Source organism: Pseudorasbora parva, chromosome 14, assembly GCF_024679245.1.
Source record: "Pseudorasbora parva isolate DD20220531a chromosome 14, ASM2467924v1, whole genome shotgun sequence".
Lineage (NCBI taxonomy): Eukaryota > Metazoa > Chordata > Actinopteri > Cypriniformes > Gobionidae > Pseudorasbora > Pseudorasbora parva.
The window spans coordinates 8,524,398-8,548,400 of NC_090185.1; the positions used below are offsets into that span (position 1 = coordinate 8,524,398).

Below are 24,003 nucleotides of genomic sequence, written 5' to 3' on the forward strand. Positions count from 1 at the left end.
TAATGTAGAAATATGTATAGAAATCATACAGTAACATTCTATTGACAAACAAACTAAAAAAGCATCAATGCTTGCACATTGCTCAACATGGATTTCAAAATAACACTATTTTAATTAATGAAATTAATCATGTTAAAATGCCCATAGTAAAAAATAAAAAAAAAATCATCTGGTAATCTGATGAATCTTCCCGAGGCATGCTGAATTTTTTATTTTCAGATGTATTTTATCTCCACACTTTTTCCAGTGCAAACGTCTTTTTTCACTGCCCTCATATTACTTTGCACAGTTCATAGACATTCATTAACTGAAACACAAAAATGAGAAACAAAGATACGATCAGCAATGCTTCTGTTGAGATGAAAAAAAAATAAGACGGATGATAAGATTGGATGAAAAGACGGCAACAGTCATCATGTCACAAACCCAGCATATTTGTTATCATTTTTATAATATTTGTTGCAAATAATAGTGCAAACAATATCTTAACTGATGTTCGGCAATTGGCATATTTCCCTGTTTTAAAAACAGTAAACTAAGGTAAAATCTGATTCAAAATGACAATGAAAACATCCTTTTAACGTCTTTAAAGTATGTAAATCTCAAATGCCTAACTTGTTATATTACCTATTTATTGATACCTACCAATGTTTACTTGACGCGAGACCCTGAATTGGCAGCAAATCACAACAGTAGCTACACCCATGACCAGCAGCAGAACAGCAACACCAATTACTGCTATAACACACAGAGACCAATCCTGTGCTGTAATGATAAAGAGATCAACAAATCAGCAATTTAACTAGCCTGACAAGCCAGACCCACATCAAGATGTTTGGTCTGGAAACTCACCATTGACAGCTCAATCAGAGGGGCGGATAAACGGTTGTCTTTCAAACTCCCTCTGCACGCGATAGGATAGTGCTACACCAACCAGAGCAACGAAGGTGAAGCGGAGCTTGTTGATAGATTAAACATTCGCCGTATCCGGTCGGCTAAACTCTGAACACATCTTCCCTTTTAAAGAATGACTTCAGTGCCGTTCTTTGTTCTTTTCTCAGAAAAAAGCTTAACTCCAAGTCGCGGTCAAAGCTGATTTGAAAGACCGCCATTCGCCAGCTTCTGTGTTTACTAGAAGCACGCAAACGCAACTCGGCCGTCGTCATTATGGCCACGCCCACTGACTCTATACACGATGTGATTGGCCCGACAAGAGTTTGGCGTTTACAGCTCAGAAGTGTATTGAGAGTTGCTAGACGACACTCGCGGCAGATTAGATTTGCTGCCGCTAGGTTGCGTCTAGATTTCTAGGCTATAAGTGAACCATTTCTAACTGACAATTTAACCTTTCTGTTTTTGTTGTCGGTTATATTAAAGCTACACTATGTAACCTTTCCGTCTGCTAGAGGTCATCTATTCAAAACAAAGGCGTAGTTTGAAGACGGCAAGTTTGAGGGTTTTTATTGGGACATGTAGTCTTCTTTCACCTCACAACTGGTGGGAAAGAATCGGGCTAGGACTCGGGCAAAATGAAGTTCATTAATGCGGTTATTAACGTCACTGTGTGAAGCAAAGAAGGGCTGAGTGTTGAGGAGCTGAGCAAGGATGCTGCAGCGATTGTTACGCAACACACATTCAAGTCACCCTGAATAAGAGATAACGCAGCTCTGTTTATCAAATTAGATACATTTAAGTGTGTTTAAAATGATGTTATGACGTTACTCTGTGCGTTCGCTCAGCGGCTGCTGTGACTCTTGTTCACACTGCTAAGAGTAAAGCGTTTCTGCAGAATAAAACCGGAAACCGAGGGTAACGCAGATATGACACAATTGACAGGCGACTCCCTCAGACTTTGCAGCTCCTTTCTCATGATTAACAAATAGTTGGAAACATTTGGGATATTGTAAGAACTTAATTGAACAAAATATATAACACTGGCCTAGTGTTTTTTTGATATTTTACTGAAAAAATGTTACACAGTGCACCTTTAATAGTTTTTTCAATTAACCTCAGTTAATTACACAACATGCTTATCTTAATACGGTTGTTGTAAAAGACACTGAAATACTCACGACAGACAGAGAGATTGATTCTCTTGAATATGGTGCGCCGGTTGCCGACGATATCGAGGTGATAAAGTCCAGCGTGTTTAATTCTGATATTTCTGATGGTCAGAGATCCGGTCTTGTAGTCCAGCTCCAGAGTGTCTCTAAATCTCCCATCTGTGCCATCAAATGTAGTGGAGTTCCCATTGCTGATTTTTGCTATGACAGTGTCTTCATGTTCACACCTCCACATGATCACATCATCTCTGTGTATATTAGAAACACCAGATTCAAGAGTGACAGAAGTTCCCTCCATCGCCGACAACTTATTCCCTCCATCTGTCTCAACATACAGTAAAACACAGGAGAACATTCACAGACAGAGATTACGCATACAGTAAAACACAGGAGAACTATGCCAGCGCGATCACTTAGATTTTCCCTCAGCAGTGGAAACAACTTAATACTCTTTACTCTGTACTCATTCATACAGAAGAGTACATATTTCAAAACGGCAGTGTCTATTTTTTATTTGTGTATATGACTACAAAATGTAATGACTTTGAAAACTAAAGAAAACAAAAGGATGTGGTTTTCGGTCTCTGTCTCCTTAAACATCTTTATGAACCAAAACACTATGAATATGTGACACACAGACTGACATGAGACTGAAAATACTGACTGAAAAAAGACTGAAATATTAGCCTAGACGCACCCTAGCAGCAGCAAATTTAATCTGCCCGCGAGTGTCATCTAGCAACTCTCAATACCCTTCTGAGCTGTATTCGCCTAACTCTTGCCGGGCCAATCACATCGTGTATAGAGTCGGTGGGCGGGGCCATAATGACGACGGCCAAGTTGCGTTTTGTGTGCTTCTAGTAAACACAGAATCAGCTTTGCCCGCTACTCTGGAAGATTTGGAGTTAAGCTTTTCTCTGGGAAAAGAACGGCACTGAAGTCATTCTTAAAAAGGGAAGATGTGTTCAGAGTTTTGCCGACCGGATACGGCGAATGTTTAATCTATCAACAAGCTCTGTTTCACCTTCGTTGCTCTGGTTGGTTGTAGCATTATCCTATCGCGTGCAGAGGGAGTTTGAAAGACAACCGTTTATCCCGCCCCTCGGATTGAGCTGTCAATGGTGAGTTTCCAGACCAAACATCTTGATGTTGTTCTGGCTTGTCAGGCTACTGAAATATATCTATCAATAGAAAACTTTAAGGGCTTACTTTTATCTGTATATCATTTGATGTTAAATGTATTATATAGGCTGTCAAATATATCTTAATTAAAGCGCATGCTTTTAGTTAATGCATTCATGCTCTAAAAGCTAAATTATTGTAATGCTCTATTGGGTGGTTGCCCTGCAAACGTATAAATAAATAGACTCCAGCTGGTCCAAATCGCAAGAACTATGACCATATTAGCCTGATTTGTGATTAGTGACTGATTTTGTTGTGCATAAACATAAAAAATATGCTTGGTGCTGAAATCTCACCACATCCCGTAATGATCCAAAAAAATTTTTTAATAAACTACCTTCAAGTAGTTTACCATTCAATGCAAAGAAAAATCTAAACTTTTGTATAAACATTTTTAAAACCAAGAAGAATACAAATATAACATTTCTGAAAACTTGGGATGTGTGTTTAAATCTAGATTTTTCCATTTGTTCATTTATTTGTTATTGAGCCTACGATTTTAATTTAAATGTTAATATTGAAGTGACTCACCAATGGTAGCAACTCTGAATGTCTTGTGTGTGGTGTAGCTGCTGCCGCTCTTGGTGATATTTACTTTATAAAGTCCAGAGGTGTTTGGTCTGATGTTAGTAATGACGAGCGATCCAGTCTGTTGGTTCAGCTGCAGTCGGTCTACAAATCTCCTATTAAGAACATCGGCAAAGATTTCGGCTGTTTGATTTATTAGTTGACCTAAAAGTGTGCCTTTAAATTTCCAGGTTATCTGATCATCTCTCTGTATCTCAGTAAGACCAGAGGGCAGAATGACAGAGTCTCTCTCAACCACCGGCATGAGCTTCACTCCATCTGATACCAGATTATTCACACCTAATGAATAGAAACAGTCCTGTTAGTCAGCAAACACTTTGACCTTGAGTTTCAAACCTCACCGAAATACCTGACATACTCACCACTGACATTAAATGTCCTTGTTGATATCCCCCTGTAACCATTGATCTCTAGTTTATAAAGTCCAAAGTCTGTGATTCTGACATTCCTGATCTTGAGATCTCCAGTCTGATTGTCCAGATGCACTCTGTCTCTGAATTTCTCATTATCATTAACAAATGCTAAGTTCTCGTCGATTCTACCAATGAGATCTTTTCCAAACCTCCACTCAATCACATCATCTCTTTGTATTTCAGTAACATCTGTATGGAGAGTGTAAGAATCTCCCACAATCACTGATACAGACTCAACATTTTCATGCGTCTCAACACTAGACACACCTGCAGAACACACAGAAACTCACATTAAATATAAAAGCAGAAATAAAATCACCCATTGTCTAACAATATTTACTATCAATCAATGTCCTGAAGATAATTCAGAGAAAATACATAAAATTTAAAGCTTTTGTATAAACTACCGTTCAAAACGGGTGAAGTTTAAAAAAAGAAGAAATTAGCACTTGTATTTAGCATTTCATATTGAAAATAAAGACATTTATGCTGCAAAAGCTTTCTATTTTAGATAACTGCTGTTCTTTCAAACGTTATATTCATCAAAGAATCCTTAAACAAGCAGAAAATCAGCACATTCGAATAATGGATCATGTGACACTTAAGACTGAAGAAATTATCCTGAAAATTCAGAAATATATTACATAAAAAAAAAAATGTACAGCTCTTTTAAATTGCAAAAATAAATCACAAGCAATATTACTGTTTTCGGTACAAATAAATGCAGCCTTAGTGAGCAGAAGAGACTTCTTTTAAAAACATGTACTGATCTAAAACTCTGATTGGTTGTGCATTTGTAAATTAAGAAAGGGAAAAAACACATTAGCCCCTGGATTCACAGACAAGGCTTAAGTTAATAGTCAGAGACTAAAATGCATGTTTGAGCTGTTTTAACTGAAAATTACTTGCACTGATGCATCATAAAATATGTTGTTTCCATTGTTTCTAAAAAACTACTTAAATGTCTTGATTTAACCCAGGCCTACTCCTGTCTGTGAAACCAGACCTAAGGGATTAAGACTTGGAAGCCTCTACGCTGCCGAAAAAAAGTTTCCACAAGTAAAGCATTAAAATGTTGCAACAAAAACCCAACACTTACCGTTCACGACTAATGCGAAAATAAAGAAGACGTTTTTAAGGCTCTTCATACTGATGCCCTGTTAAATCTGATAACAGTATGGATGTAGCACTGCATCCGCCAACGAAGCGGCACGTTTAGGCTCCAGTTGTATTTAGAAAGTCACGTGATGGGTGTATCGCGTGTCGAAACTTGCAAAAAACAATCAAACGGTACGGTCAAGTGTAGTTTCCTTTGAATGCCTTCTAAGCAGCATGTAGTTTATCCGGTTATTCCTACTTTTTGGCTTTTTTGTGTGTGTGTGTGGGGGGTGGGGTGTCACCCCCTCACTGATTATGTTCAGTGATGGGGTGATGATAAAGCAAAAGAGTCATTCTATATTTAGGGGTACATTTCATGTCAGCCAAAAAGTTAGGAAATCAGTATTCTTTTTTTGAACAATAAACTAGATGGTTGAATAATATATGCCCTTAATGTGCTAAATGAATTATTTGGCAAGCTTAAGCTCTAATGAATGAAGCTCTAATGAAAATGAACATTTCATTCATTATTTTGTCAACTGTGTTACAGACAAATGCTGTGTCATATATCCCCAGTATGCTAAATTTAGTATTATTCACCATCCTTACCAAGATTCATCTCAAGAGATATCTCTATCTATTTTTCTGATGGTTTAGTTCACATTTAAAAGATTTATGATATAAAAACGTCTAGGTTACATATGTAACCCTTGTTCCCTGAAGTAGGGAACGGAGACGTACGTCGGAACTGACCGACAAATTGGGATCTGACTTCAGAGACCAATCTACTTTGAGTGTGTAAAAATGAGCCAATTGGTGATTGGCATGCGATCCACGCATTCCACGTTCCGCTGCGGGTATAAATAAGGAAGTGGAATAGTAGATCAGTGCTTGTGACTCGCCTCCTCGCAGAAGCACAGCACCTGGCGACGGGACGTACATCTCCGTTCCCTCCTTCAGGGAAAGAGGGTTACATACATAACCGAGATGTTCCCTTTCAGTCGGTCACGTCTGACGTACATCGGAACTGACCGACAAATTGGGATCCCTACCAAAACGCCTCCACTATCCAGTGGGCTAACTTCTGCCTGGAGACAGCATTTCCCTTCCTCTGGCCTCCGTAACAGACGAAGAGTTGCTCTGATGTCCGAAAGCTTTGAGTCCGATCAACATGACCGCGGACCGGACATAACAAAGCCAGGGCTCGGTCTGCCTCCTCCGAAGGCAGCGCCTGCAGGCTCACTACCTGATCCCAGAAGGGAGTGGTGGGAACCTTGAGCACGTATCCAGGCTGGGGTCTCAGGATAACTTGAGAGTTACCAGGCCTGAATTCTAGGCACGATACGTTGACTGAAAGTGCATGCAGGTCCACTACGAACTTGATGGAGGCCAATGCCATCAGGAGCACCACTGACAGAATCTTCAGCTCTATAGACTGAAAAGGCTCAAAGGGAGGGCTCTGAAGTGCTCTGAGCACTAGAGCCAAGTCCCGAGAGAGTACCGAGTTTGGACGCGGAGGATTCAGTCTCCTCGCACCTCTGAGGAACCTGACGACTAGGTTGTGCTTTCCCACGGACTTACCTTCACCTGCATCGTGATACGCCGCTATTGCTGTGACGTACACTTTGAGGGTGGAGGGAGACAGCCTTCTCTCCAACCCGCCTTGCAGGAAGGCAAGCACAACACCAAACGAACACCTTCGGGGGTCTTCCCGGCTCCAAAGAGGTCCCATATCAGCTGGACCACCTGGGGATGGAGTCGCCACTCTCCCAGAGGTGTCAGCTGCCATGAGATCTCGTCGGCTGTCCGGCTGAGCGCACCTGGGAGATGAATGGCCCAAAGAGACCTCAGCTGCTTCTGACTCCAGAGGAGGAGGTGGTGGGCGAGATGGAACATGTGACAGGAGCGTAGACCGCCCTGGCGGTTGATGTACACAACGGCTGCAGTGCTGTCCGTACGGACCAGTACATGTTTGTCACATAGCGGCCCATTGAGGCGGGGTAGTGCCAAATGTACTGCCAGCAACTTGAGGCAATTGATATGCCAATGCAATTGAGGCCCCATCCACAGACCTGCAACTGCATGCCTGTTGTATGTGCCCCCCCCAGCCCGTGGCAGAGGAATCTGTGAATAGCACAGCATGGCTGGACACTTGTTCCAAGGGCACCGGAGAAACAAAGCGTTAGTCCACGGGCTGAAGGTTGGTGGCAGTACCAGTCACTGGGACCCGATACTGACCACTCTGCCACGCCCACCTCGGGACCCGGCCATGGAGCCAGTGTTGAAGCGGTCTCATATGAAGCAATCCGTGCAGCATTACCGCGGCTGCAGATGCCATATGCCTCAGGAGCCTCTGAAAAAGTTTCAGTGGGACCACTGTCCTGCCTTTGAACAAATTCAAACAGTTCAACACCGACTGGACTTGCTCCTCTGTGAGGCGCGCAGTCCGGCTGACCGAATCCAACTCCACACCGAGGTACGAGATTCTCTGCTTGGGACAGAGTTTGCTCTTCTCTCGGTTGACCCGAAGGCCCAACAGGCTGAGGTGACTGAGCACCATGTCCCTGTGTTCGCACAACTGTTCCCTGAGACTGGGCAAGTATGAGCCTACACGAGGGATGTAGAGGTGACAGGGACAGCCCGAAGGGCAGGACTTTGTACTGGTATGCCCTCCACTCGAACACAAAGCGTAGGAACGGTCTGTGTCGAGGAAGGATAGAGACTTGGAAGGCCCTTCAGGTCGATCGCTGCAAACCAATCTTGGGGACGGATGCATTAGAAAATGCGTTTCTGCGTTAACATCCGAAACAGGAGCTTGTACAGGCCAGTCTTGTGCAGGGCAGTCGCAACCCACCCCCCTTTTTGGGTACAATGAAGTAGGGGCTGTAGAACCCCACCTTCATATCGGCTGGAGGATCCGGCTTGATCGCGTCTTTCGCCAGCAGGACCTCGATCTCTGACCGCAAGACCTGAGCATCGCTGCTTTGCATGGAGGTGAAGAGAATGCCCTTGTACTTGGGCAGCCGAAGGGGAGAGACAAGGCCCAGAGGCGTCGCATGCCAACCTGGCCCTCTTGGGGCCCAGAGAGAGGAAACTGCTCTTTTGTCAATATGTGGCAGCGGCAGAGATGTTAATATACCAGTCGGGACCCCCCGGTCCTCCTCCAGGGGGGGTGGGGGAGGGATGCGGACATCATCTCCCTCAGAGCAGCTCTTGTTCTCCCCTGGCTGCCCGTCTCAGGGCCGCTTCCCCTTGCGCTTGCCGACCGGCTTAGCGGGGATCTGAGCGGGTTGGGCGTCTTCCTTATGTCCGGCACCCTGCTTCGCTGGTGGAGGCTGCTGCTTGGGCTTGGTAGGGGCGGAGGCTGACGCAGGGTGCTACGGCTGGTGACTGGGTGGAGGCAGCAGCGGGTCACCGGGGCAGGATATTCTTAATGGCCTCCGTCTGCTACTGGGCCACCGAAAACTACTGGGCGAAGTCCTTGATGGTGTCGCTGAAGAGGCTGGCCTGACAGACAGGGGCGTTAAGAAACCAAACCTTGTCAGCATCCCGCATGTCTGTCAGGTTCAGCCACAGGTGGCATTCCTGGACCACTAATGTGGCGATCGCCCGACTCAGGGAGCGTGCAGTGACTTTCGACACCCAGAGAGCGAGGTCTGTCGCCACGCGCAGTTCCTGCACAACGCCCTGGTTGGAACTACCCTCGTGCAGTTCCATGAGTGCTTTGGCCTGGTAGACCTGCAGGAGCGCCATGGCATGCAATGATGATGCGACTTCCCCACAGGCTGTGTAAGCCTTGCCCGTTAGACCGGATGAGAACTTACACGCCTGGGAGGGGAGACGCGGGGCACCCCACCAGTCCGCAGTGGTCTTGGGACACAGGTGCATCCTCACCAACCACTCGACTGGGGGGATTCCCACGTAACCCTTTGCCGCACCACCATCAAGGGTAGTGAGGACGGGGGAGTCCGTCGATCGCAGGCGAGCGCTGAAGGGCGCCGCCCACGACTTTGTGATCTCCAGATGCACTTCCGGGAAGAAAGGCACCGCGGGGCGCTGAGAACCAGCACGGTGGAGGGTTCCACTCGAGCCCGACACTTGCGGTGGCCAGAGAAAGCATAGCCGTAAGCTCTGGGTCGGACTCGGGCAACGCTGCCACACCCAAAGGGGTCAACACAGCCGAATCTTCATCCTCAGAGCCCATTAGCTCCTCCCCCGATGCTGCGACCGACATCATATCGTCCGCCGGAGCCCCAAAAGTGACGAATGGCGCTCCACATGTGAGGTCAGTGCGCCATTTCGGAAGCTCCACCGGGGCAGTGGTGGGGCCCGAGGAGCCGTCTAACCCGTCGGGTTTGCCCTGACCGCCACCCTCAGGTCCCCACCAAGGTCATCAGCCAAAGTAGCACCCCTCTGCCTTGAAGCTGGAGGACCGCTAGATCGGGGGATGCGCAATGGTGCCCCACCTCTCTTGTGGTATTGGAGTCTGGACTAAAGCACTGCGATGGTCATATTCCCGCAGTGGGAACATGACTCATTCATGAATGCTGCCTCAGCGTGCTGAACGGCCAAACACGTGAGGCAATGAACATTTAACACACTCTCTGAAGTCAGATCCCAATTCGTCAGTCAGTTCCGACATATGTCGAACGTGACCGACTGAAAGGGAACCCCACATAGCACAGTTGACAGGAGTAACACCAATGACAGGACACGTTGGAAAGGAAATTAGAAAACTTTAAAATGATACATTTCTTTTAATTCAACAAAAATAAGTACAAGCAATTAATTAGATTTACATTGAATCGTAAACCATGTGAATCATTGTCAACTGTTACAGTTGATGGGTAACACAGTTGACAGGTAATGCAGTTGACATTTCGGCCATGTTAGGGTAATTTTAGGGACTGCTGGCCTTGGATTAGTTGGTAGTTGTCCTAGATTAACTTATGTTTTTATATTCTTTCTCTACACATTTATAAATATAATATGTGACGGAAGTTTACCAGAATATGTTGATAACACAGCTGACGGTCAGTTAATCTACTCTATGTGCAGACAATAATATAGATCATATATTGAAGAGAAGTTAGACTTTACCACAATGTCTTCAAATTTACCTCCAAAAAGTAATGACATCATTTGATGTCGCACATGTGACTTTGCAACAAACCATGGCTGATTTATAGGGGGTTTTATAGGGAGTAACACAGTTAAAACTTATTTCTCGGACACACACAAAATGGATGATATAAAGTAGATGCATGAGCAAAATATTTTTAAAAACACCTTTCTCATTATTTAATGATTATTTTGGACAAATATTAATATAACAAATATAAGAGATTTATAATGCATTATACATGCATTATACATGCATTTTAGTGCCAATCTGAAGATCAGAACCTCACATTTACCAAATCGGACAGCAAAAAAAACAGGAAAATCCAGTATAGAATATGACATTTTTGCAAGATAAAAGATAGGTATCTGTTACATTTTTGTATTAAATTAATAAAAAATGTCCCCTGATATAAAAAGCGATTAATCATTGCTTAGGGTGAAAAGTTGGTAAAATTGATAATGGAGTCCACAGACAGTTTAGAAACATTTTCAGTTGAAAATAGGGAAGAGCAGTGCACAAACTAACTAAGGTCTGCCCAATTGTCCCAATGAAGGCTTACGAATGGCGGGTAAAGGTTTCTTGCGTGTTTGGTCTTATCAGTGGGGGAAAAAAGATTTATTCCAATTTACCTTTATCTGACTCCGTTTACTGGGCAAAGAGATTTATTCCAATTTACCTTTAACTGACTCCATTTTATCATGACCTCGAATTTAGGTTAGAATGCCGATTGATTATTCGGTCATTTGTATAACAGTTTAACTACACATTTAATTCATCTGTTTAACGCTTCCTTATTCTAGCCTAATGGTTCATTCGGTTCTCAGAGTCCTCGCACCAGCCGTTATGTGCGCCCGCATTCACAAACTTGCCAGTCCAATCATCACCCAGAGGTTATGGCTAAAGCGATTGAACAATGTTGCCCATGCTTACTATTGTTAAAAAGTACCTCTATAATCAACTAAACAGTAACCAGAGGTTATGCCCGTACCATAAAATAATGCCATATTATCTAAATAGTATTTTATCTGGCCCAATACTTGTTCATATTAACTCATATAGATTTTGGGTGAATTTCGGGTGATCTCAGCATGAGAAAGAGTAGGAGTGGGGGGAGAGGGGGTCAATGAAAGATATCGTTTAGGTTGATACTGAAGACTTGTGTCTTGAGACTCAACGGTTGGAGTTAAAAATCTTCATTTGTGTTCGACTGAAAAAACAAACACACCTGCATCTTGGATGCCCTGGGGGTAAGTAGATAAACATCACATTTTCATTTTTGGATGAAGTAACCCTTTAACAGTTTAGATGTTAATCTCAGGAAGTTATCATTCCTTCTTTGACAGCCTGGCATTTGCTATTTTTTTCCTGTCCTACATAACACTTTTTGTCAGTGAATTCACTTGGGTTTTAGAGTATTCATTTTTTACCCCACACGTCTAGTACAATTATGTGGTTTTGTTTCATTAAAGGAATAGTTCACCCAGAAAATGAAAATTAGCCCATGATTTACTCACCCTCAAGTCATTCTTCATTCAGACGAATAAGCATTGAGTTATATTAAAAAAGAGGCTGGCCTGACAGACACCCGGTTCTTCCAAGTTTTATAATGGCATTGACTATTGCTGTTTTTGAAGTCGATAAAAAGATGCATCTATCCGTCAAAAACCTAAAGTTAGTCAAATAAATAACTTTTTCAAGTAAAAAGTAAAGTAATGCATTACTTTTAAAATGTACATCAAAATATCTGATTTATTATCTGACAGCTCTCTCTCCCCCACGTTGAGAAAATTCGATAGTAAGTGCAGAGACGTTGAGTGTAAACTATTATTTTAGGTCTAGACTAAATGTGAGCATTTATTTGTCACACTTGCACAATAACGATAGCCTAGAAATCTAGACGCACCCTAGCAGCAGCAAATTTAATCTGCCCGCGAGTGTCGTCTAGCAACTCCCAATACCCTTCTGAGCTGTATTCACCTAACTCTTGCCGGGCCAATCACATCGTGTATAGAGTCGGTGGGTGGGGCCATAATGACGACGGCCGAGTTGCGTTTGCATGCTTCTAGTAAACACAGAAACTGGCGAACGGCGGTCTTTCAAATCAGCTTTGACCGCGACTCTGGAAGACTTGGAGTTAAGCTTTTCTCTGAGAAAAGAACAAAGAACGGCACTGAAGTCATTCTTAAAAAGGGAAGATGTGTTCGGAGTTTAGCTGACCAGATACGGTGAATGTTTAATCTATCAACAAGCTCTGCTTCACCTTCGTTGCTCTGGTTGGTTGTAGCGCTATCCTATCGCGTGCAGAGGGAGTTTGAAAGACAACCGTTTATCCCGCCCCTCGGATTGAGCTGTCAATGGTGAGTTTCCAGAGCAAACATCTTGATGTGGGTCTGGCTTGTCAGGCTACAATAACGATTCAGTACTTCTCAAAATGAATAAAATCAGTCAAATGCACAATCAGAATACTATGCAAACCTAAGATTCATTATTAAATAAAACTAATATTTTTATGCATTTAATCTACCTTTATTGATCTTGCTGCTAACCTTCGATGATTCAGTTAAACCCTGAGTAAAAGGTGAATGGTTTAAGTTTTTTTTCTCCTGCATCCTATTCTTCCGTACGAAGCCCCACACATGACATGCAGTAAAAAACTAGTAGGCTAAATGCGCACAATTTACTTTTTTGTTGCCTCGATTTATAAATCATGCGCACATTTTACTATTTCATTCTATTGATTTATAAATAGTGCGCACGTTTTACTAATTCGTTCCCTCGATTTACTAAATCGTGCACACATTTTATAAATCGAGGAAACTAATTAGTATAACTTGCGCACGATTTATAAATCAAAGGAACAAAATAGTAAATTGTGCGCACTATTTACCTTTTTTTTCTTGCATGTCATGTAAGGGGCTCCATACTTCTGTTATCCAGAATGGCAACACAGCTGAAAGGTTTGTTTGAGCGATTTATTAAACTGCAATTTATCTACTGGCCACTAGGGACAGGCTCCAGAAGGGAGCAGAATCTCATTGAGCCCTATGTTAAAATTCCCAACTTCACAGCAGAAGTTGGTTTATAAAGAATTTGGTCTATAAATTTAATTTTGCCCTTCATGACAACTGTGAGGGGAGTGGAATTTTTTTATAACTCATTCGTTTACATTATATAAAGCCTTAACGTTTTGCATAATTAAGGGCGTGGCCACTTTGAGTAACAGGTGGATTGCCGTTTGTCTGCTGTCTGTTAGTCACACGTCATCATGCCACCTCAGCTCCATGTCCCGCCTCTTTGCCCATTTTCATTTTTCCGGGAGTAACACTCGAGCCAAACATTTTCCCTTACAAAATAGTTTAATGCATCTATATGTATAGGTGTGTTTGGGTTGTTTTTAAAAACAATAGTTGAGTTGTTTGTGGTGGGGTAAACTAAACACAATATGCGGTGACATCACAATCGTGTTGCATTGTGGTAGATGAAGCTGTCTGAAGTGTACATATGAAGTAATAATAATTGTAACACTTTATGGTTCAGTTATTAACTATTAACTTTGCTTATTAGCATGCATATTACTAGAATAGTGGCTGTTTATTAGTACTAATAAAGCATATATTAATGCATTATTCTGCATGACCTTATTCTACATCCCTTAATCCAACCCAATACCTAAACTTAAATGCTACAAAAACTACCTTACTAACTATTAATAAGCAGTAAATTATATATTATATATATTATAAATTATATATATATTAAAAATTATAATAGTGAATATGTGTTCCCCATACTAAAGTGTTACCATAATAATAATAATAATAATAATAATAATAATAATAATAATAATTAGATTTTATTTATAACGCACTTTTCGTTCCGAAGAATTTCAAAATGCAACAATGGAAAAGGGAAAAATAACAAAACAAAAAAATGAATAAAAAGTAAAAAATATAGAATAATACAATCAATCAACACATAAAAGCTTTTCTGAAAAGAAAACAGCTGATGGTGGAAGTCTCTGTAAGCTCCACTGTGATCCACTCCATGTTTTACATTTCTCCCTGTGCTAGAGGCTCTATTGCCACATATTCCCAATTTGGCAGTGTCCTGACGTCGCTGAGGCATGACAGCTGAAGACCAGATGATGGGGATCGTCGCAGCACCATGCAGGAGGCAAACAAAGTTTTCCGGGCACTTCTGTGGACACACCGGGGTCGGCGCAGAAGTCCAAGCCGTTCCACAGCCGCGATGCAAGACGGAACAGCGACGCAGCCGAGAAGCGCAACATCCCAACATCATGCCGGACGCTGATGACGCTGGCCCGGTGCAAACTTCAGCCACCATGCAGCTCAAGCCCGAGGGAGAGCGCCAGTGAGCAGCTGCAGCGAGCAACATTAAATGTCCTTCAAACCAGAACCAACCGCAACAATTCAAACAAAAACAGCAGAGAAGCGGTGAAAAACGGAAAACAGCGAACAACGTCCTCTCAGTAGCTGCCAGCAATCAGCAACAGTCCCCGTTTGACTAGTCACGGTCATAATACAATAAAATAAAATAAAATCTAAATCTAACAGTACAGTAACATGATTTCTGGGTGGAGAAGCGGCGAACAGACAACAAGTAGGCCTAGACTCAAAATCGAGGGACGAAGTGGTACGCACTTCTAAATGGCGGCGGGATTCCATTGATTTAATTTGCCATTTGATTTAAACAACTGTAAATATTGTAAATATAAATATTAAGAGTTTTTTTCCTAAAATTATCATTATGGAAACTAAATGGAAAATCAATGTTTTGTTAAAAATAGACAAAATTAATATAAAATAAATCCTAATCAAGTGAATTTATTTTATAGTAAACTAAATGTACTACAGTATATACTATTTATTAGCTACTCAACTAGCTTTTTTTAAAATCAGCATCATATTTTGCCCAATAAATTGCCTGATATTTATTTGAAAGTGCATTTAATGTATCCCAATAGTGCCATCTAGAGTCCTAACCAGGAACTTTTCGAGAAAGTGAAAGTGAAAGTGACATGTGGTATTGCAGAGGGGTCCTACCCTGGTCCCGACCCGGAGGGCTACCATCCTGCAGATTTCAGATCCAACCCTGCTCCTACACACCTGCCTGTAATTATCGAGCAGCCCTGAACAACATGATTAGCTGGTTACGGTGTGTTTAATTCAAGTTTGAGCTCAAATCTGCAGGGTGGTAGCCCTCCAGGACCAGGGTTGGAAACCCCCGTGTATGGTAACCCATACTCAGAATATGTCCTCTTCATTTAACCCATCTAAGTTACAGCACACACATTAGAAATAGTGAGCTGTGAACACACACACAGATCAAACCACTGACACACACCTGGATCAGAGGCAGCCATTTTGCAGTGGTGAAAGTGAGAAGGTGAAAACCTCCACTGACCATATAAATACATTACATAAAAAATGAAAAGTACAGTTGATTAGACAATGTGTTCAAATCGCTAAGAATTTAGTTGAACAGATTTAGTAAAGTTCAAAGATGGAATCGATGTATACATTGATCAGGCATAACATTATGACCAGGTGGAGTGAATAACACTGATTATCTCTTTCTCATGGCACTTGTTATATATGTGATATATTAGGCAGCAAGTGAATATTTTGTCCTCAAAGTTGATGTGTTAGAAGCAGGAAAAATGGGCAAACGTAAGGACTCGAGTGAGTTTGACAAGGGCCAAATTGTGATGTCTAGAAGACTGGGTCAGAGCATCTCCAAAACTGCAGCTCTTGTGGGGTATTCCGGGTCTGCAGTGGTCAGCATCTATCAAAAGTGCTCCAAGGAAGGGACAGTGGAGAACCGGCCACAGGGTCATGGGCGGCCAAGGCTCATTGATGGACGTGGGGAGCGAAGGCTGGCCCGTGTGGTCCGATCAAACAGACGAGCTACTGGAGCTCAAACTGCTCAAGAAGTTAATGCTGGTTCTGATAGAAAGGTGTCAGAATACACAGAGCATCTCAGTTTGTTGCGTATGCGGCTTCATAGCCGCAAACCAGTCAGGGCGCCCACGCTGATCCCTGAACACCGCCAAAAGCATCAATAGTGGGCATGTGAGCATCAGCCTGGTCTGGTTTCCTTTTACATCAAATGGATACCCAGTTGCCTCACCAACACAATATTAGTCATAATGTTATGCCTGTTCGGTGATCGATATTGCGTACACTGACAAACTAATAAAACTGCAAAGCATCAGTGCATTAACATCGATCAATACAGACATTAATTCATGAAATGATTCCTGTTAAATGCTCATAGTATAAAAATCCTTCAGATGAAGCTGTCTGAATATTTTCATTTCCACCTTCATTCCATTACACCAGCAGTGTGGCCAAACAAATCAGATCACGTCTCACAATATTGCAGAACACTGCTCTCATAATACGCCATTATCTGAAACACAAATACAAGAGAAACGTATGGAACATAATTAGAAAGTCTCAGTAATTGCATTTTTTTCGATGACAAGGGTAGTTTTACTTCTCCCAAAAGTCCCCTGCTAAGTTTAAGGAAGTTTTAGTTTCAAAGGTTGAAATTGACAAGCTGTTTGCCAAGTTTGGACAATACAGAAATGATGCAAAGCACAAGAAACAAAGTTAAACTGTGGCAAGCAGGGTGGGCCGAGTCCATGGGAATGGAGCAGTGCACCACACTGGTCTCGAGTCTCACAAAGGAGCTCCAGAAGGTTAAATGCAGCACTGATGAAAGTGCAAGATGAGAGAGGACCAGGCCTGGACTTTATGCTGTGTTTTTGTTTTAGTTTAAAGGATTAGTTCCATTCAAAATGAAAAATTCCTGATAATTTACTCACCCCTCTCCAAGATGTTTATGTCTTTCGAAAAGAAAAGAATTTACGCTTTTTGTGGATTTTTCTCCACATAAGGGTTTTCAATTAGCCTAGAAATCTAGACGCACCCTAGCAGCAGCAAATCTAATCTGCCGCGAGTGTCGTCTCGCAACTCTCAACACCCTTCTGAGCTGTATTCGCCTAACTCTTGCCGGGCCAATCACATCGTGTATAGAGTCGGTGGGCGGGGCCATAATGACGACGGCCGAGTTGCGTTTGCGTGCTTCTAGTAAACACAGAAACTGGCGAACGGCGGCGGTCTTTCAAATCAGGTTTGACCGCGACTCTGGAAGACTTGGAGTTAAGCTTTTCTCTGAGAAAAGAACAAAGAACGGCACTGATGTCATTCTTAAAAAGGGAAGATATGTTCGGGGTTTTGCCGACTGGATACAGAGAATGTTTAATCTATCAACAAGCTCTGTTTCACCTTCGTTGCTCTGGTTGGTTGTAGCGCTATCCTATCGCGTGCAGAGGGAGTTTGAAAGACAACCAACTCCATCTCATGTTCTCCTCCAACTCTAAAATTGTCAGACATCATTGTTTTACCTTTATTTTTGTAAAGGGCAATTGATTTAGTCGTTGCACGTTCGTTTTAACACTGGGTCGGTACCTCGCGTGACCTTTCCAACGTGATGGCATTAGGGCTGCACGATTAATCGAAAAAAAATCACGATCTCGATTCAAACATAAATACGATCTAATTTCTTAATGTTGGCGATTCACTTACGTATATTTCCCTCAGATCGTTCTTTTATTTCCCTGCGTTTATGCGTTATTTGTCACACCAGAGCTTGTCACGCTCACCCAATAACAAAACACTAACCAATCAATCATAAATCTCCACTTCTCTCCTGTCCCTCATTGGCCACGTTCCGCTGTTACTGACGTGTAACAAAGCGGCAGACCTAAATGGAGTCAGGTAGCGGCTTTTTCGGGTTTAAATCTGAAGACGATGCGCAGAGTTATATTTTGCAAACACTGCTTTTGCATCGTCGCAACACCGCAAGGTCACACCACTAATCTATACAATCACCTCAAACGTCAACACAAAATACATTACGAGTTAGCCGTCTTTAACGTTAGTTTGACATGTTCACCGGCAGCCGATTAATGACCACTGCAATCACATTTTACCTCATACGAAATTCTGGCAGTGTCAGAAGATTTGGCGCACAATCCTGCAGTGTGACTTCTCCTACGACAACAGTCAAATATCTTGGTTTTTCAAGACAACTTATGACCAAAACGAAACCGCGTTTACATGACTTTATTAATTTATTTCCTTGTAGTGACGTCAAAAATAATAATGTCCCTATCTGACTGAGAGTTTTTCAAATGTTACGTCAGTTGTGATGATAAATAAAGCGTGCACTGTGTCAGCGGGAGATTTACGGCTCATATTATTCCTTATATGCAGTTACAGCGTTCTGACTGAACCTCTTCTGCTGCTGCTTAAACACATCTTTACAATTTCAAAGAGTCTTAAAAGAGTCTGCGTTTGTGATATATGTCCTTATTTCATGCAAACCGCTAGCTCGCTCCGTCTGGATGCATTTAAATCTGCTCGAAGTTTCCGTTTTTGTCACCGATAACACATGCGCACTTGAATAAGCCGACAAGAAAGCAGGTTAATGCGTTTACATGCAGCACGAAATCGGGGTAAGAGGCAAAAACTCCCTGTGTCGATCGGTTGCTTACGCCGTTTATGACCTTACTCCGATAAAAGAAAACGGGTTACCGTGTTTACATGACCATGTTCATTGTCGGCTCATTAGGCATAATCGGCTTAAATGTGCAATGTAAACGCACCTACTGCCAGCGAAGATGACCCCATAGTCTAGTGAAAAAAACACAAGGGACAATATCCAATACTGTCTGTGCTGGCAAGGAAATACCTCTGTATCACTGCTAAAAGTTCCCCATCAGAAAGGGTTTTTAGCACAGGGGAACATTATAACATGCCAGCGTTCCTCCCTGACACCTCAAAATGTTGATAGGTTAGTGTTCACAGGTTCTATTTAGTTATTTTAATTTATTTTTGTATATTTTAATGTTCTCTTATGTTCAACAACATAAATCTTTAAAATTATTATTATAAGGGGTCTAAACTAAAGAAAAGAGGTAGAATTTTTTGTGTTACTCCTGCACTTTATTATACTGAATGTCGTGTTTTGTTTTTTTGTACTTGAGTGCAATACATTTTGACTGAAAAAAATGAGAATCGTGTCAGAGAATCGTGATCTCAATTCCCATGGAGAAAAATCCTGATTCACATTTTAGCAAGAATCGTGCAGCCCTAGATGGCATCATACGTCGTGAAGAAGCACAACGTATCGGCATTTGAGGTTAAAAACTACATAAATGTTGTTGTTTTTTTAGAAAATGGCTGATCGTTTCGCTAGATAGACCCTATTCCTCGGCTGGGATTGTGCAGAGCCATTCGAAGCCCTCTGAAACTGCATTGATTTGGACCTTCAACCAAACTTGCCCTTGAATCCATTATGTGGAGAAAAATCCTGGAATGTTTTCCTCAAAAAACTGAATTTCTTTTCGACTGAAGAAAGAAAGACATGAATATCTCGGATGAGATTGGGGTGAGTAAATTATCAGGACAATTTTCATTTTGAAGTGAACTAATCCTTTAAGTGGCAGTCATCCATGAGGAGCTGCTGCTTTACTTTTGTTTTGTTGTTTGTTTATTTTATGATTACAACTATGTTTTAACATTTACCCTTTTCCCCATAGCCTTTAACTTTGCTACACTCTTAAAAATAAAGGTTCTTAAATGGTTCTTTGGCAGGTTGTATGTTTCTATGAAAAACCTTTAATATCCAAAGAAACTTTCCATTGCACAAAATGTTCTATGTAGTGCAAAAAGGTTCTTTAGACTACAAAATGGTAAGAAAAAAAATGGTTCTTTAAAGAACCTTTCACACAATGGTTCTTTGTGGAACCAAAAATGGTTCTTCTATGGCATCACTGTGAAAACCCATTTTTGGTTCTTGCTGGCACCTTTATTTTTAAGGGTGTAGACTAGTAAAAAAAAATGGGAAGAAGGAGGAATGTGCTGACATAGAGCCCTCGCCACTGTGGGGAATCCGCAGTCATGGAGCACCACAGACTCTACCACAATGGGCTCTCGATATGGTGTGCTGGAATTACTCGCTTGGGTTCTGAGGGGCGGCTGTCATTCGAGATGGAGAAAAGGAGTCGCATTTGTTCAACGTAGGCCGGATCCTGCAGCCGTCAGCCATTATGAGGAGGACAAGAATGGAGGACTCTCTCACTGGCTGCCCAAGACCGAAGGAGCCTTCATTGTCCACCAGGCATCTGGGGGGGAGGGGACATCCATCTCAGCCTACATCCAAGTGTGACGTCAGAAGCCATGCCAAATGTCCAAATACATCACTTTTTTATTTCTTGAAGCTGATTCTTAAGAGTTTATGTCACGCTGCTGTGAGGAAATAATTGCAAAAGATCCAATAGCGAGTCAAATAAGAGATTTATTACTCTCAGTAAACACAAGAGAATCAAGCACAGACAACTGCAGGGTGAAACAAAGACAGCGGTCCAGGCAGACTTCCTGAATCCAGGAAGGCAGGCAGACACGGAGGAACCCGGGTGAAGCAGGGACGCAATGGGCAAACTCCAACACAGAGGAATCCAGAGACAGGAATGAGGAAGAAACTCAAGAGTGGCCCGAATCCACTTCACCCCCTGGAACACTGAACAAACTGTGACGATCTGACAAACAGGAATGTGTGGGTAGACAATATATAGGCAGGTGAAATGAGGTGCAGCTGGAGGTGATAATGAGCGGTAGTAATCAGCACGTGCAGCTGATGGGCGTTCCTCAAGTTTACCGCAATGGGCGTGCTTTTGAGCCAGTGGTGAATGAAAAACGACCCACGAGAGACTTCCCCCAGTCTCTATGTGCTCTCCTTCTATTGGATAGTCGTGTCGCTTTAAACAGATTCCTTTGCATAAAGATGGGAATCGTTCAGCTTTTTTGATGCACAGCAATTCCTTCCCGGAATGCTGTGCAGGCGCGTTGAAGTCGTTTGATGTCACCCATAGGGATAAAGTGGAGCGCGGCACGACAGAACTGTTGCACGGACAAGTGGATCTGGACCTAGAGAATGCGAAGGTGAATTCATAAACCGTTAGTTTATTGGTCATGTTCAATCTCAGGATTAGATGTCCACCGCAGGATGCAGCGAGCCCTACTTGAGGGTACCCACGGCCTGTGAGGGGCAATGGGGTTTTGTGGGAAGCAGGTTGTGGCCGAGAGCCATGGGAACAGAGTGAGGCCGTAGTCGCGGGTGTTAATGATGTTCCACAGCGGTCTTAAATCTCTCGGTGGAGCTCCGGAAGGTTAAAAGGAGGAGTGATGACAATGTAAGATGAGAGAGAGGACCATGTCTGTTTTGTTTATGTTTGTGCAGCAGTTGTCCGTGAGGGATGACTTTCTTTTTGTTGTTTACTTTATAATTAAAATTATGTTTGTCAGTTCCCACCTTCTTCTTCCCTGAGCCTTTAATTTTGCTCAAATACCTCAAAAACAAAGCCAGCACGAACACATTATATTTGTTAGCAAATTTTTTTTTTTTTATCAGTGTTGGGTGTTGCTTGTCTGGCTATCACCAGACCATGCTCAATATAAAACTGAACATTGGTCAGGGGAGTCTGCTCTGTATTTTCTACTGCACAAGAGGCGTGATCAATGGACATTATTTGAAAGTAATGCGTTACTTAACTTGAAAAAGTAAATTACGCAACTTAAGTTGTAATGCGTTACACCCAACACTGTTTACTACACAGTATGTGTTTTCTAAAGTTTCTAATGTATCTTTGCTAATGTTTGGGGTGCTTATGGATGTCTGTTTTAAAATTAATAAACATTCAAAATGTTCTAATGATGAAAACAACTTTTTATGCCTTTAAAGTCTCTTTACTGAGTAAATATCAAATGCTTGTTATATCAGCTATTTGTAATACTTGCCTTTTTTTATCAGATGATGGATCAAGTGAATCAGAAAGACAGCTCCAACCACAACAGCCAAACAAATTGCTAGTAAAACCCACAGAGACCAACACCGTGCTGTAGAGATCAAGAGATCAATCAATCAGCAACTTTACCATCATTTCTGACTGATGTTTGCACCTTTTTGCTTTGGTTGTCAGTTACACTATATTATGAAAGGTGCAGTGTGTAGTATTTATGAGGATCTATTGACAATAAATGCAATATAATGTATACAACTAGTTTACATAATGAACTGTTATGTTTTTTTTTACCTTAGAATGAGCCGTTTCTATCTCCCCTTACAGTGAAGTTAAAATGTTCACCAGTAGCCATGTTTCTACAGTAGACCTAAACTTCTCTACAGAGCACTAGTCACTTTCTGCTGTCTCAGACGATGACATCTTTGTCCTGTGTCAGCCACCGTACCGTCTCTATGTGCTATGATTGAGTGGTGGGTGTTTTCAATTTCTTAACTTCACCATTAGATGCTGTTAAAATTTACACAGTGCACCTTAAATCGTTTTTTTCCCCAATTCATTTCAGAGCATGTAACTTGTTCTCAATGTGCTGATCTTAATATCTTATTATGTTATTATTACATTAAGACGTAAAATACTCACGACAGACAGAGAGATTGATTCTCTTGAATATGGTGCGCCGGTTGCCGATGATATCGAGGTGATAAAGTCCAGCGTGTGTAGTTCTGATGTTCCTAAATGTCAGAGATCCGGTCATGCTGTCCAGCTCCAGAGTGTCTCTGAATCTCCCATCAGTGCCATCAAATGTAGTGGAGTTCCCATTGCTGATTTTTGCTATGACAGTGTCTTCATGTTCAAATCTCCACATGATCACATCATCTCTGTGTATTTGAGAAACACCAGATTCAAGAGTGACAGAAGTTCCCTCCTTCACCAACAACTTATTCCCTCCATCTGTCAACAGTAAAACACAGGAGAACATTCACAGACAGAGATTACGCATACAGTAAAACACAGGAGAACATTCACAGACAGAGATTACGCATACAGTAAATTGTACACATTTGGTAGCTGTTTTTCCCCCCTAATTGGGTGCTGGGTGGGTTAAAAAGTGAAAAGTGCCCTTTTCGATCACACTGCGGTTAATAGGCTATTAGATGACTCATATTTTAGACAGATTTTCAGTTTTTCATCTATTTTGTAAATGAAAATAGACCCATAACAATAGGAAACAAACAGTTTTGTAATTAATTCGCGTTTTTGAACAAATCATTCTAATGATGACTAAACTGACACATTCAGTCACTTCTGCCTGAATAAATTAGCCATTTTCAACAAATCTTTTCATTGAATAATTCAATGACTAACATGTTACGACAATGATTTGGTTCCTCCTACTTATGGTTTTAGCAATCATTTCAATTTAGCTGAGGGTCTTGGTTGTGAAAATAGTTCTGGTTGAAGAGACACTGTTTGGTCTTTATTTTTTTCCTCTTAGTGATTCCGTGCCCACCCACTGTTTCTTTGAAACGACCCTCTGAACTGCTCTGCCTTGCTGTTGCAAGTGGCTGTGTCCTAACCAGACACTGTGCAATGAATGTAGCAATTCGAAATGTTGCAATTCCTTCCAATTACTAATTTTTG

General features: G+C 41.9%; 2 protein-coding genes across 2 annotated transcripts in view; both read right to left on the reverse strand.

Moving 5' to 3' along the window:
* On the reverse strand, nucleotides 1–16,889 carry LOC137039999 (uncharacterized). Its single transcript, XM_067415398.1, has 7 exons — nucleotides 16,813–16,889; nucleotides 15,834–15,888; nucleotides 4,196–4,513; nucleotides 3,777–4,112; nucleotides 2,073–2,384; nucleotides 646–765; nucleotides 1–307 (listed from the first exon to the last, which is right to left on the reverse strand). The coding sequence occupies exons 1-7, from the start codon at nucleotides 16,816–16,818 to the stop codon at nucleotides 291–293; spliced, it is 1,164 nt and encodes a 387-aa protein (XP_067271499.1). The 5' UTR covers nucleotides 16,819–16,889; the 3' UTR covers nucleotides 1–290.
* LOC137040000 (uncharacterized) overlaps nucleotides 14,383–24,003 on the reverse strand; it is a 20,984-nt gene continuing 11,363 nt past the window's right edge. The window contains exons 4-6 of the mRNA XM_067415399.1: nucleotides 23,002–23,313; nucleotides 22,358–22,456; nucleotides 14,383–16,901 (exon numbers count right to left, since the gene is read on the reverse strand). Coding sequence (XP_067271500.1) covers nucleotides 16,885–16,901; nucleotides 22,358–22,456; nucleotides 23,002–23,313 — 428 coding nt within the window. The 3' untranslated portion in view covers nucleotides 14,383–16,884. The remainder of the gene's footprint in view (nucleotides 16,902–22,357; nucleotides 22,457–23,001; nucleotides 23,314–24,003) is intronic.